The 15,092-nt window shown below is 39.0% G+C and overlaps 3 protein-coding genes across 8 annotated transcripts; all 3 read left to right on the top strand.

Annotated features, from left to right (window-relative positions):
- The first annotated feature begins 1,712 nt into the window (after positions 1-1,712).
- LOC135648967 (putative RING-type E3 ubiquitin transferase C3H69) lies at positions 1,713-10,346 on the top strand. 6 transcript variants are annotated; one of them, XM_065167013.1, is made up of 6 exons: positions 1,713-1,828; positions 3,297-3,384; positions 3,527-3,798; positions 3,906-4,254; positions 5,349-5,418; positions 9,845-10,346. In XM_065167013.1, the coding sequence occupies exons 2-6, from the start codon at positions 3,359-3,361 to the stop codon at positions 10,127-10,129; spliced, it is 1,002 nt and encodes a 333-aa protein (XP_065023085.1). In that variant the 5' UTR covers positions 1,713-1,828; positions 3,297-3,358; the 3' UTR covers positions 10,130-10,346. The 6 variants fall into 6 exon arrangements, with proteins under 6 accessions (XP_065023085.1, XP_065023083.1, XP_065023082.1 ...); XM_065167011.1 differs by having other exon boundaries at positions 3,524-3,798; XM_065167010.1 differs by having other exon boundaries at positions 1,760-1,828; positions 3,483-3,798.
- Positions 10,347-10,751: 405 nt separating this feature from the next.
- Positions 10,752-11,299, top strand: LOC103999230 (arabinogalactan protein 23-like). The gene has a single exon (XM_009420908.3). The coding sequence runs from the start codon at positions 10,965-10,967 to the stop codon at positions 11,142-11,144; it is 180 nt and encodes a 59-aa protein (XP_009419183.3). The 5' UTR covers positions 10,752-10,964; the 3' UTR covers positions 11,145-11,299.
- A 137-nt stretch (positions 11,300-11,436) lies between these two features.
- On the top strand, positions 11,437-12,518 carry LOC135648968 (uncharacterized). Its single transcript, XM_065167017.1, has 2 exons — positions 11,437-12,250; positions 12,356-12,518. Exon 1 carries the CDS (start codon positions 11,645-11,647, stop codon positions 12,212-12,214), a length of 570 nt encoding a protein of 189 aa, XP_065023089.1. The 5' UTR covers positions 11,437-11,644; the 3' UTR covers positions 12,215-12,250; positions 12,356-12,518.
- The last annotated feature ends 2,574 nt before the right edge of the window (positions 12,519-15,092 follow it).

The following is a 15,092-nucleotide window of genomic DNA, read 5'->3' as shown; positions in this document are numbered from 1 at the left end:
CAATTGATATATCTATCTATACACTAATTTAACCTAAAAGCTCAAGTTGACTGAATTATGAGTCAAACTTAATAAAATTTATAAATCTTAATCATCTTTTTAAACTTTATAAATAAATATTCCTAAGATGAACTAATTTTTGTTGGCTAGGTACCGGTAGGAGTCACTCAATTGCTTGCCTCCATTTGTGATAAGTTAGGTTTGATCCTTCTAACCTCAAACACGCTTTCATCCTTGATGGATTAAGCCATCATGCTATACCAAATATGCTTTTGGAAGTCATAGATGTAATCCATTCTAGAGCCTCGTGATCATTTGATTGACGATTAACATCGTCTCAAAAAAATTACTAATGAGCTATACGCTATCACCCAAGCTCTTCACCTACACCACAATATCGTTCACCATCTCCTAGAGCTTCAAGACCTTCAAGTCGAACCCCTGTCTCATAGTGAAAATATAGGTTATGACCAAAACATTATCGTTCAACTCTGTCAGCTTATCATAGCAAGACCAATAGCACTAATCATTTCCTGAAGGAAGATGGATTATTAACAATATCACTTATTCGTGGTTAAAATTCATAAATTATGACTTCCCATGATTGTGTTAGAACATACAAATTTTCACTATGAAAATAAATATCTATTGGATTTAAAGCTTCTAAAATCCAATAGCCACCTATTGTCGTCATTATGATTATGTCTATCGTTTTGTGATATCTTATGTAGCCTATAACTAATAATATATAGTCTTTTGTTATAATGGAGATGTCGAAAGGATGCCATTGACGACCTTAGTGAAGAATGCAAACAACTCAACCTTACCTCTAGGGATTAGATTCAAGAGGCAAAGATGAAGAGAGTCATGATTATATTCTTTCTATGAGATTAGTAGTCAATCTTTGGATCCTCACATAACTATTTGGCCCGAAGAATTTGATGTCTAAGATTAGTTCACTAATGATGATCTACAAGTCTCGGCACCAATTATAGAAAGTGGAGACAAACAAACATCCACGGATGATGAGCAACCTCAAGGATGCCTATAGTGGAAGTGGTCGACAAATAAACTATGATAATACAAATGCAATTAGAAATTATCAAGCACTTGAGTAACATCTCCAACAAATCGAGCAAAAATTGATGGAGCTTCAACATTCGAAGCCATGTTGATATATATACATACATACATACATATATATATATATACATATATATATATATATATATATATATACATACATATATATATTATATATCTATATCAAGCCGTTACCGGTTTATTTTGCAACCGCCAACGAACCCGCCCTGTTCGTAACGCTGTTGTGAACGAACGAACCAAACCTCCATCTCGTACTATTTTAGAGATATCTTAAATCGTTTTGGTCGACGCGTTCCTCGTTTGACTTTCTATATGTTTCTTTCCACACCCAGAACATTAGTCCGCAAATGTACCCGACTTTCCTGGCCATGCCAACCAGCGGACCTACATAAATTATCTCTGATACCTTCCCTCACCCAAGGCATCGGTTGGTACCTCTAAGATGCCAATTTATCTGAGCCGACAACACCAATAGTTATCTACCCTCGGAATTTTAACAGAATTACATTACTGTCACTTCGCTGATTCTCTAAGGTGATCTCTGATAGAGGCATTTTCGTAGTTTCATGAAAAATACGAGAATCATTTGGGACACGAGGAGGACAGCAATGAGCCCTAAAAGAAAACAGAATAAATTGGGTAAACTCTTTACTCTTTTCTCCGTTCTACTCCTCCGGCTTCGAGTTCGTCGTCTGCTCTTCTTCCCTCCCGCGATGCCGAGAAGGTGATATCACCTTGATCCTTTACCCGTGACCGGTATCTAAGTTCTCGACAGCTTACTACCCGATCTTTTTGCAGTTTTTTGTTTTTGATCGATGGAATTTTGTGATGCTTTTCGAGAAAAAAACATTCGATGATTCTTCCGGTTGTGTCGGTGGATTTTTCTGCTTTGTTAAACCTTTTTTGGGCTTTCTTTAGATGCTCATAGTAACGCTTGAATTTTGGGAATTATATGGTTCGATGCGTTAATGATTCAGTTTGATGGTTCGGGATTGTTTAGGAAGATGTTTTTGGGGGATTGTTATTGATGTCGAATTTCTATGTGTTTTTAAGCGGGGTATATGATCTTGGTCGGATGCGTAAGATATTGACTGTAGAAGACTTGTTTGAGACAGACTAGAGAACTTCAAGTGGGGACAAAATAGGTTTTTGAGATAAAATAGTTTGTTGGTTGTGATATCTCAATTAATATTCTATCTGTTTAATTTATAATGGGTATATGAGGACTTAAACCAGCAGAAAAAGACATTGGCAGTTCAAACCAGTTATAGAGGGAAGGGGATGACGATAACAAAGGAAAGCAGGGCATTTTTAACTTCGGTATCTTGAGTTATTAGAAATTTTTTTTCTTAACTTGAGGGCATATGTTAGGAATTGTTTTGAAGAGCAGATGAGGTTTAGTATCACCATTTAACAACGAGATATAGAATTATGGAGGCTGCTTAATTTGCACTATTTTTAGCACTATTCTGAAATAACAACTCGTGATGGTCCACTGTTCTAGCCTTCTAGGTACTTCTAGTTTTGGATTTTGGAAGTTTGTAAGTTTTTTGGAAGCTCCATGGGCCGTATCTTCATTGAATTCAGTTTGATGATATGGCTGGGAGCTGATGTTTAGAACTTCTTGACTAAAAAACTATGGTGTTTTTAGTTTTGGCTTATATTTGATATTATTTGTTGATCGAGGTCAACAAGAAAGGGTAGGTTATTTTTAATACATTATGCAAATTGTTCCTTTCAAAGTCTTAATTTTTAAGGATCTATAAACTTTGGATCTAATCTGTAATTTAAGATCTAATATTTCATTCTCAGAACTCTCAAAAAATTTTGGTTTAATTTGAAGATCTAATCAAATGATCACTTACATCTATTTGACCTCCAAGCTGGGAAATGATTTGGTCCAGTTCTGTAATTTTCTTTCTTGAAACACCAGATACCTAATAACTATCTTATGTGGAACAGATGCTTTCCTATAGTTGGCATAATATCTCCGAGTCGAAGCACAAATATCAGACATTTAAACATGCCTTTTTTGTATGACTTTTTCAGACGTTTACTGTCACAAGTATCAAACAATATTTCTATATAAGCAATATTGCGTATATTTGCTTAGTTTACAAACACCTTTTTACGAGCTTATGAAAAATGAGCATTTGCTTTATTTTCTCTAATATATGTTCTTGATAGCCCAGGGTTCTTTGCAAGTACTTTGCACATGGAACATGCCTAAAAGCAGAGTATTGTGAATTTTCACATGATTGGAGGGATCGATCCAATAAAGTAATGTTATTAACCTCTTAGGTCATGCTTTTCAGCATAGTTACCTTACTTTCCTAGTGTGCATAGAGCTTTGCTTTAATGATTATTTATGATTATAGGCATGTACCTTTTATCAAAAAGGTCTCTGCATCTATGGTAGTAGGTGCAGGTATAGCCATGTTGGAGATTCCTGTCATGAAACATCTGATCCGGCATCATCAATATCTCACCATGCATCCAGTTCTTCGCAAGTTGCTTGTCCTTTTAGAGCTTCTTTGAGCAGAGAAACTACTCAAGCATTTAGAATTCCATTGAATTTACCAGCTTCAAGCCAATCCCATATCCGTCCTTGTGAGCATGCACAAACCCAGAAAGTTGGAGCTGATACTTTCCTGAGTGATGAGAGCAGCCATGTTCATGCATGCATCGGGCCAGGTAGTACTGTTCCCAGTGAATTTATGATTGCCTGTAGTATTTGCATTTTGCAAAAGGTTTCCTGACATTGACAAAGACTTGCTCTATTTGTGAACCGCTCTCTTCAGGTAAAAGAGAAGAGCACTCAATGACCGGTCAAAAAAAGAACAAGCTCCTTGAAACTCTAAAGTATAGTCAGGAGATAGAATGCAGTATTTGCCTGGAGATTGTTTTGTTTAAACCCACAGATGCTGAACGGAAGTTTGGTATGTTATCTGAGTGTGATCACCCATTCTGCATTTCATGTATTCGGAATTGGCGTAGGAATTCTCCAGCTTCTGGGATTGATTTGAACACCGCATTAAGGGCCTGCCCAGTGTGCCGAAAGCATTCATACTTTGTTGTTCCCAGTGTCACTTGGTTCTCCACAAAGGAAGAAAAACAAGAGATAATTGATACCTACAAAAACAAGCTCAAGTATGTATAGTTTTATTATTTTATGCGTACTGATTCTAGTTGTTATGCATTTTATTTGCACTAACCTAGGATGTTCTTTTTCATTTGGATTATATGATGTTCAGACATTTACTGCGAAGTAACTAACCTAATGCTTAGCAATGTATCCCTATACATGTCAGTTATTTTGTTCCTAAGTGTAACAAGTCTCATAATTTTCATTTCTTAAGAGGTTTCAACACTTTATGATACAGGACATGTAGTCTATAATTCCTGTTGTTTAATTATATTTGCTGCCTTTTGCCAATCTGTTGACTTTCTCTTGTTCCTCTTAAAAGGAAACACATATATTTGGATTACAAAATTTTCTTCTCGATAATCTAGCTCAGTCTTAGGCAGTATCTTCCGAAACCACTTAAATAAGATTTACATGAGTGGCACACCATACAAGAATACTAATTCTTATTAACTGCCAGACCTCCTCAGTCTGTGACTTCTGGTGTGCATCATGATCTTTGACATCGGTACCATTTTTTTGGGTGTAAATCACATAAACAACAATAACTGCACACACATCTCTACGTTTTATATTACCTGTATTCGCATTATCATCATATATTGCTTAGCTTTTTCAGCCTAGCAGCTCCCATGAGTAAAGGCAATGCAAATTGTCAAGTAACACTTTCTGACATACAAGCTTACCAAAGCCTTAGTGATGGCTAGCTTATTCTTGTTTATAATTTGAACTTATTTGCAGATGAACTCTCTATTTTCCCATCGTATTAAAATTCCACGAGAAAATGCTGGATAAAATAACAAGGAATGAATCTTTATTACTAAAAAATTAACATCAATCTTCAAGGGCAATGCTTCATCATGCTTAATCATATATAATAATTATATATAATCTTACCAAAGGACAAGTATGTTGTTCGATGCTTCATTATGAAACATAATCATATACTATTATGAAGTTACTCTAATAATGAAAATAATCATATATTAGGTGATATACTGTTTGAGGATCATCAATTTTTTATCCTTGTTTGCCAATTTCATTTTCTGTTAGTCTAATTATGCACACTGTGGTCTGACTCATAGCTTTTCCTCGGCAGGTCGATTGATTGTAAATACTATGACTTTGGAAATGGGACATGTCCCTTTGGAACCAGTTGTTTCTACAAGGTACAAATGGTTTACACTTTGATTTTTATGACATGGGTGTTACATGCATATGCCTCTGCGTCACATGGGTGTCACATGTCAATGTCTTTAATCACGGGGAACCTGTTCATATAACTTGAAAATTAGCTTCAAGGTGGTACATTTCATTCTAGATATATATCTGAAAAGCAGCAGCCTACCAGGCCAGAGTGGAAAAAAAAGGATGCTAGATATATATTTAAAGGTTATTGTTTATGTATGTTGGGAGAATATTTTATTCGTGAAAAGGAAGAAGTGCTACCTTGCTCAGATGGAGATCTTATTCTTTGGGCATCGTATGCTTTATACAAAATATATATCTTTTTATTATATCTTCAAATATATTATCTTTCAAGAATCAAAACTAGTTTGAAATGCTTCATGTATAACATGTAAATGTGTATATAAATTGTATCATCTTCTTTTCTTTTCTTCCTTTTTTCCCCTCCTTTCAGTTTTTTCTCTTTTGTTGAGACTTGGGATGTGAGACTTGGTAGATGGGGCCCATGTCTGTGGATGGTTGTGATGTGAGGAACAGAAATCCTATCAAAATTACCAGTAGGTAGAATCCTCACTGCAAGTAGTCTGTCTGTTGATTGGATTTGAATCCTTCAAGTCATGGAGTTGAGGCAACTGGTCTATCTGTTTTGAAGTTAGGGATCTCTCTCTTCTATCCCTCTATCTTCCCTCCCCATCTCCCTTGTCTTTCTTTATATCTGTCACTGCCCTTCTTAGACATCAGTGACATGGATATGACAGTGATAAGCTATTCCTTTCTCCTTTCCTCTTCTTTTCTCTCCTTATATCCTATTTTCCTCCTTCGCTCCATGGTGTGTCTATATGTTGGTAGACTGTACGATGCTGTGAATGATGAATTTAGTGTATGTCATGGTGTTGGATATGTGTGGCTGTCAGGGCATCCATCTAGCACTTTCCATCTACTAAATGTTGGCTCTTAGCACACAAGCTTGCGTGTCTTACAGGTGTCCATGTTTGATAGTTGAAGAAGATTAGCATTCTAACTACTGGTAACCTAGCTCTAGACATGTAAGCTTCTTTGAGAACAAATAGTTATATCATTATATCCTAACTTACAACAATACTTAATGCTTCTCATTTGCAACAAACTATTCGTTGGCATTACAAGTAAACATTGTATTCCTACATATGTTTTGAAAACCACCTTCCACGCAAAGCTTAGATTATTATATAAATTCATTCTTTAAGTTCTTAGGAAGGTGGTGTATAGCCTTCCTCTACTAGTATGACTATGAACTCCTTGGTCAGTATTGATTTCTAAAATGTAACAATTATCTTTGACAAGCTATGGATGAAGACTAGAGATCTGTGAACGTGGGCACTTGTACCCCATATCCCAGATCAAATCTCGTTAATCTACATGTCTGAAAGTTTCTTAAATTGCCTTTGTATGTTTGTGGTGTCACTTTGTCTTGTTACAAAGAATTTCATCTAATCATTTATATTTCCATATCACATAAGACATATGTAATAATAAGACATATATTCTTTCTTAATTTAGATTATTTTTATTAAAATTATACTAAATTTATATTTATTTCCAACTAAAAAACCCTAATCTATTTTTTTTATTTTTAGGTATTTTTGGAGTTATTTTTTATATTTTTTAGGCATATCGTTAGTACACTCGGTACGTATCGTACCAACCATTGGTTCGTACACTAGTACGGACCGAAATTGCAAACCTTGTGTCAAACATAAGTTAATACCAAGATATAGTAATGTCTTGTACGGCTCAAGGGTAAAGTTCTCATAGCAATTTCACCATTCAATTTTTATGCCATTGTGGCTATTGTAGTTGTCATATGTTGATGTCTTCACAATCATTCTCATCTTATATATACTTGTTGAATTATATTCATTAGGGTTAAGGTTCATTTTAGCCCCTGTGGTTTTAGTTGTGAACCATTTAAGCCCTTATGATTTACTCGTGTCTAAAATAACACCTACATTTTAAAAAACGTAGCATATAAACCCCTCCCATCAAGTTTGAGTTAATAGATGTTAGAATCTGCTTACGTGGTATACTGATTCACAATAAACCATTAATACAATGACATGTATGATTTAAGTTTAAAAAATGATTAAGGTCCATTTTAGCTATGGACTACTTAAGTCCTTATGGTTTACTCGTGTTTAGAATAACCCTTACATTTTCAAAAACGTAGCATATAAGTCCTTCCCGTCAAGTATGAATTAACAAACGTTAGAATCTACTTACATGGTATGCTGACTCACAATAAATCATTAATATAATGATATGCGTAATTTAAGTTTTAAGGTTCATCTTATCGAGGAAGAGGAAGCGACGAATGCCATTGTGGACGAAGACAAAGAGGTAGAGGTAAGAGAGGTCAGAGGCAAAGGTTGTTGTGAGTCAACAATGTTGTTGTACAAGGAATACAGTGTAATCTAACAATAGATTGAAATAAGCACTTCTGTAATAAAGAGTATCCAAGCAACAAGTGAAGGCTCATACATGCCAAAGGAATTTGAAGAATTGAGAACCAATAGTAAGAACAAACTCAGACCAATCCTTCAGCAATCACTGTTTTCTTAATTCTTTAGAAGATTCAAGATATAGCAATAGAATGCATCATAGAAAGACAAAATTATCTTTATGACATCAACTACATCTAACATTGATAACTATAACAGAAAAGACTTCAAAACACACATAATGTTGATAGTTTCACATATTCTTCTTACCATAGTCTTTGAAACCTAGGGAATAAGAACTCTCCCCCTCGATGGTATAAATAAACTGCAAAACACATCTGGAGCAGACCGCCAAAAAACACTCAAGCCAAATGTTACATGTGAATCTTCAAGCTAAACAATGAGTTGATCTTACTGGGCTCAGTCCATGAAGGAACAGAAAGGCAATGGTCTACTTTGAGTAACTTGGACCATCCCAGTTCATTCTTTCAGCTTAGAGTATCGATTCCAACATTAAAGAGTGCTGCACAAAGGTTGATAACCTGTTGATAGTTTCTTTCAAAAGAAACAAATATTTATCCATGCTAAAAAGTGGCCCTAATAATCATTATCATAGCTTCCATAAACATTAACGATTATTAAACTCGACCTATCAAAAGGAACAGATGCAAGTCAGTTTAAAAGCCATTTCTTATCCTAATGAAATTCATCAACAAATGCATGTTTCTGGCTTGCTACAAAGCGTTACTCTAGGCTTGTAAGATTTGAGTTCTTGAGTCAATAGATCTATTAGGTTGGGTTGTAATAATTGGTATCAAAGCAAACCTGACACTATCTATGTGATATGAGCGATCTGGAGTTGGGAATATGGACTCATGGATGGTGCAAGAGACACTTCAAGATGTGAAGCCACCATTAGACTATGAATTGTACATGATGCCTAGTAGAGAATGGTTCAAGATTATGTTTCAGGTCCTGATGTCAGCACATAAGGTTAAGCTTGCAAATCTAAGTTACTGGAACAATAGTTTTATCAGGTTAAATCATAGCAATTTTCATATTTATTTTATATAAAAAATAAAATTAGCGAAAGTAGAAAGTAGAGTTGCTAAAAACAGACCACATTAACAAACTTGCTAAAGCTACACAATTTAAAAATGTGTAGTAGATGGATTTGGCACAACAATTATCAATTTGAAGGAAGCTCACGCTTCTAGATATGAAAATGTATACACTGATAACAGAGAGAAAACCATTACCCACAAAATCTCCTGAAAGAAAAACTTTGGAAAAGAAGAAATTTACAAAGACCTAAAATGGCAGTCGGAAAGATGAATGATTAGATGATAGCACAGGATATGAGAATCATGCAAGAGAATAATTAACTTTGACCACGACAGAATTGAAGATTTCCAATCACATTATAAGGTTCTTTTAGAAGAACATGAACAGATACCTTAGACTGTGTAGCAGTGATTTAAAAAGTGTTAGGCGCCAAAAGACGCCAAGATCCAAAAACGCCCGAGGTGTTAGGCGCTCGTCCGAGCGAAGCGAGGCGCTAAAATATAAAAATATATAATATAATTAACAACATTAAAATCGAAATAATATATTATTAATCTATTAACAGTATTGAAAATTAATCATTTCAAAATTCAAATAAACTTAATATTAAGAGTATACTGTATACTGAGCCTGACGGAGAAACGAGGAAGCGACGGCAGCGGGGAAGGGAAAGAGAGCGGGAGGCTCTCTTATGAATCATCATCCCTAGTCCAGGTACTGTAATCTGTTAATTTTATTCCAGATTGTGGTATGATGCCATCGCATTTTGTAAGACGTTAAGGTTTTCAGTACTTGTTCTGCAATTCGATGAATCACATTCGTTAAGGTTTTGGCTATAACCAGTGATGTATGCATTTTCTTCCAGCACATTTACAAGCCAAGTACAAATAGGCGAAACACATGCAGACCTCACAGATATAGACCCCATCCACACCGGCACGGACAAGTAATGGAGGGAGAGGAGCTAGAAGATGTTGTAAACCAACTTGTCATGGGGAATGAGTTAGCCAATCTTGCTGCTCTATTAGATATCAACGAAGGGGAATCTGAGGATCTTGATGATGCAGATCTTGGCAGTCTACTAGCGAGTTTTCTACTTATGCAGATGGACGATGAAGATTCACAAAGCGATGATGATAATTATCCATGATGTAATCAAAGTTGTAATACCAGGATATATAATTTGTGGAGTCTGGATTAGGCTCTAAAAGTCCGAGTCTGATGAGTTTCCTGTTAGCATTTATTCAGGAACTGCAGCTCAAAACTATAATTCTCTAGCATTTGTTATGTTGTATATTTTCAGCACTCCTTACATTTTGTTATGTGCTTGCTGCATATGCCATATTGGTCTCAAGATTTACTGATCAGTACTTACAATTCCAATTCCTCAGCTGAGTACACTTTGTAATTTTAATTAATACGTAGACAGCACCAGAGAAGCTTGATTGAGTGAGCTGAAAGATGACCTGAACTTGAGCACTCTTTGAATTCGATGCTGTTCCTAACAATTCTGCCTGCTGAAGAATGAGGGAGTTTTGACTCGATGCATCATTGCAATGTGGCTCTAATTGTTGTGGTTGTCCGATTCAAAACAATCCATCAAACAATCACCTGTTGTGTGCTAAATTGGACTCGAAATTTCTGGTGTTCATAACCTGGTCAGCAGACCCCCCACTATCCATGCAAATGCAAGCACGTAAACCTTCCCTTGCCAAACATGGCCACCACACATTCCTCAAAATATGGATCCCTTAGAAAAACCAGAGGCCACAAATCCTTGACAGCTCTCAGAGAGAGAGAGAGAGAGAGAGAGAGAGCACGGCAACTGTCAATACGGTCCTATAAGATCTCCCTCGCTTCGCTCCCATTCCTCCTCAGGCCTGCCAAAGAAGAGGGAGGCAAGCCCAGAGTCTAATTCCCTCGTCTCCTCTGCAGCTCGGGCGGCTTCCGTTCCAACTCTCGCGCCGCCCACCCGCCCGTTCGCAATGGAGATGAGAAAGATCGCCTGCGCCATCCTCGTCGCTGCCGCCACGGCCACCACCGCCCTGGCGGCTGAGGGCCCCGCCCCTGGCCCCGCCAGTGCTGCTTCCTTCGCAGCCGCCCCCGCCGTGGGGGCCGCCATCGGAGCCTCCGTCCTGTCTTTCTTCGCCTTCTACCTGCAGTAGCCTCACAAGGAAAAGGAAGAAAAGAAAGAAGCCTCGAAGTGAATAATGTTTCATGTCGTCGACATCTCTTCGTCTCTTTCGTCTTCTTCTGCCTGGTGTTTGTACTACTGTGACTGGCGATCAACTTAAAAGACCATCATTTGCTACTTACTTCACCTGCATCGTTTCGTCCATCTGATACATTACACTCTCCGTCATTACGTATGTCCGACTCGGGTTAACAAAAACTCAACCGTCAGACTCGAGCCATATCGGATCGATTGTGAAGCCCGACTCGTTCAGATCCGAACCCGAACTCATCTCAACTAGGCCGAGCCGCCCGAGTCACACCGTGCCTTTCTCAACACGGCGTTTCAATCTTCAAATGTGAAACCGCCCCCGTCTTCCATTTCTCCGCTCCATTTCCGTCTCCTCACGCCGCCACCATCGCAGCTGCCCACCGCCGCCATAAAACCCCTGGGCTTCTCTGCCTGCCGCAAAACCTTAATCTGCGCCGCCCGATGGTTCGCGCGTACACCCAGGAGCACGTGTACCACCACCCGTGGGACCGCGTGACGACGGCTGCGTGGCGCAAATTTACGGATCCCGATACCCCTGCCGTACTCTCCCACATCGTCGACGTCCACACGCTCGATCGCCGCCTCGACCCAGACTCCGGTCGCCTCCAGGCCGTTCGCTCCATCACCGTCCGATCGCCGCCACTACCCTTCCTCCTCCGCCGGATCCTCGGCCAAGACGCCGTCGTATGCCACTGCGTGGAGTCCACGGTGGTCGATGCGCGCGGGCGGTCCATGGAGATCGTGGTCCGCAACGCTAGCCTTCGTGGCCTGCTCGAGGTGGAGGAGCGGTCCACCTACCGGCCCCACCCTGATCGGCCGGAGGGGTGGACCGCCTTCCGTCAGGAGACCAGCATCCGGTGCAAGCCCTTCTCGGCTCTCGCCGCCGTCGCCGAGAAGGTGGAGCAGCGCTGCGCCGAGAGGTTCCAGCAGAACAGCGTCAAGGGGAGGGAGGTCGTCGAGAGGATCTGCAACTATCTAGAGGCCGAGACCGCCGCCGCCATTTCTTGCTGATCTCCGATCTATAAGAGTCAAACACAAGATGTAAAGGTAAAGGGTTATTCCCCTCTTGCGATCCGTTTGGAATTCGTTGAATAAGGTTATGGTGTTGATGTTGTCTCCTTGTTGATGCTTTACTGGATCATGCATTTGTAGAACGCTCTAGAAATTGCTGTCAGCAATTCCATGGTGTTCGACGGAATCTGAGGTGTTGTTCTCTTTGGTACCATGAATCTGTATTGATCATAAAACTCTATAGTGAATGGTAACCTTACAATTGTATGATTCTGAGAACTAAATGCATTCCCCTCTTGCGATCCGTTTGGATTTCGTAGAATAAGGTTATGGTGTTGATGTTGTCTCCTTGTTGATGCTTTATTGGATCATGCATTTGTAGAATTCTTTAGAAATTGCTGTCAGCAATTCCATGGTGTTCAACAGAATCTGGGGTGTTGTTCTCTTTGGTACCATGAATCTGTATTGATCATAAAACTCTATAGTGAATGGTAACCTGACAATTGTATGATTCTGAGATCTAAATGCACCTCTTGCGATCCGTTTGGAATTCGTAGAATAAGGTTATGGTGTTGATGTTGTCTCCTTGTTGATGCTTTACTGGATCATGCATTTGTAGAACGCTTTAGAAATTGCTGTCAGCAATTCCATGGTGTTCAACAGAATCTGAGGTGTTGTTCTCTTTGATACCATGAATCTGTATTGATCATAGAACTCTATAGTGAATGGTAACCTGACAATTGTATGATTCTGAGAACTAAATGCATTCCCCTCTTGTGATTCGTTTGGAATTCATAGAATAAGGTTATGGTGTTGATGTTGTCTCCTTGTTGATGCTTTACTGGATCATGCATTTGTAGAATGCTTTAGAAATTGCTGTCACCAATTCCATGGTGTTTGACGGAATCTGAGGTGTTGTTCTCTTTGGTACCATGAGTCTGTATTGATCATAAAACTCTATAGTGAATGGTAACCTGACATTTGTATGATTCTGAGAACTAAATGCATTGAAATTGTTAGATTTCGCCTCTGATCTCTAAGATATGTCATTTTGTTTTCATTGGCTATATTTGGATAATTCATAGTTTATACCCACAGTTACATGTTATTGTAAGGCTTCCTCTCTTGTTGATAAGATGGTACAATTAATTGTACCTTTAGTTACATATAATGAGGTCGAAGGGAATTTTGTCAAAAACACATTTATAGTCTTTACTCTGGAACAAATCTATGAGCCTAAGTTTTCTATACAAGAGTTGAATAAGGACTCCAAAATTTTGGCTACTGAATACAAGTGACCTTCTTATAAACCATCACAACATGTAATTTTTCTTGAGATTGATATTAATTCAAAGAAAATATTTTGTTGACCTGCTTAGCTATGGTGCCACATTGTTTCACTTGATTTTGGAAATTTCAGTTTTTACTGAACTTTAGCACTTAGAATTGCAGTTTAAATGACCTTCATGTGGAGGAGAGTTGTGGTGCCCTGTGCTCAGTATCTTTTTTCTTATGTCCCTCTATGCAATTAACATCACCTTTATTAATATGTCATTTCCTTAACTTAGCAAGTTTGCATGTCATTCTCCAGCCATTTGATATGAACTATACGGTGAGCCATCTATAATCTATTTCACAATGTATTATACTGTTCCTACTAATGTCACTTTTTTATCACTTATTTTTAAGCCCTAGAGTTTGTTTTATAATTGATCTGTTTTTACAGTGATAATTGAACAAAAATTGCTTTCTCCAAGTGATGTATAATAAGATCATAAAACAGAAAATTGCAGTGACATACTTCCCATTTGTCTTTTTTTTTCCTCATATTTATGGCTCTTAATTTTGCTTCCCATATGCAACTTTCTTTACATGACCCTTTATGTCTTCCCATTCAATTTCTTTTGCTACACAGCAGTGATTGAAAGAGGCGCTCAGGCGCTCGGGTGAGGCGAGGCAAGGCCCGAGCACCTCGCTAATGTCCCAGGCGGCGCGCTTCAAACAGGCGCCGCTTGGGCGCTCGCCCGAGCCCAGGCGCTGGGCGCTTCGGGCGAGCGCCTGGGTAAACCAAGTGACCGAACCAGGATTTTAGGTCTGGTTCGATCCTGGTTCGGTTGTTAGTTGGTTCAATCGAACCAACTAAACCGATATAACCCTTACCCAACCCTAACCCGCTGCTGCTGCCGCTCCCGATCTCGCTGCTCATCGCTCCTGCTCCCGCTGCCGTTGCTCGTCGCTGTCGCTGCTCGCGCCTCCCGCGAGCCCTCCAGCTGCTCGCACCTCCCGCGAGCCTTTCCGCTGCTCGTGACTCCCGCGAGCCCTCCCGCTGCTCGCGCCTCCCGCTGCTCACGCCTCCCGCTGCTCGCGCCTCCCGCGAGCCCTCCCGCTCTCTTTCCCTTCCCCGCTGCCGCCGCTTCCTCGTTTCTCCGTCAGGCTCAGTATACAGTATACTCTTAATATTAAGTTTATTTGAATTTTGAAATGATTAATTTTCAATACTGTTAATAGATTAATAATATATTATTTCGATTTTAATATTGTTAATTATATTATATATTTTTATATTTTAGCGCCTCGCTTCGCTCGGGCGAGCGCCTAGCGCCTCGGGCGTTTTTGGACCTTGGCGCCTTTTGGCGCCTAGCGTTTTTTAAATCACTGCTACACAGTCTAAGGTATCTGTTCATGTTCTTCTAAAAGAACCTTATAATGTGATTGGAAATCTTCAATTCTGTCGTGGTCAAAGTTAATTATTCTCTTGCATGATTCTCATATCCTGTGCTATCGTCTAATCATTCATCTTTCCGACTGCCATTTTAGGTCTTTGTAAATTTCTTCTTTTCCAAAGTTTTTCTTTCGGGAGATTTTGTGGGTAATGGTT

This window comes from Musa acuminata, chromosome BXJ3-9, assembly GCF_036884655.1.
Source record: "Musa acuminata AAA Group cultivar baxijiao chromosome BXJ3-9, Cavendish_Baxijiao_AAA, whole genome shotgun sequence".
Taxonomy (NCBI): domain Eukaryota; kingdom Viridiplantae; phylum Streptophyta; class Magnoliopsida; order Zingiberales; family Musaceae; genus Musa; species Musa acuminata.
This window is presented reverse-complemented; position numbering and strand designations above follow the sequence as displayed.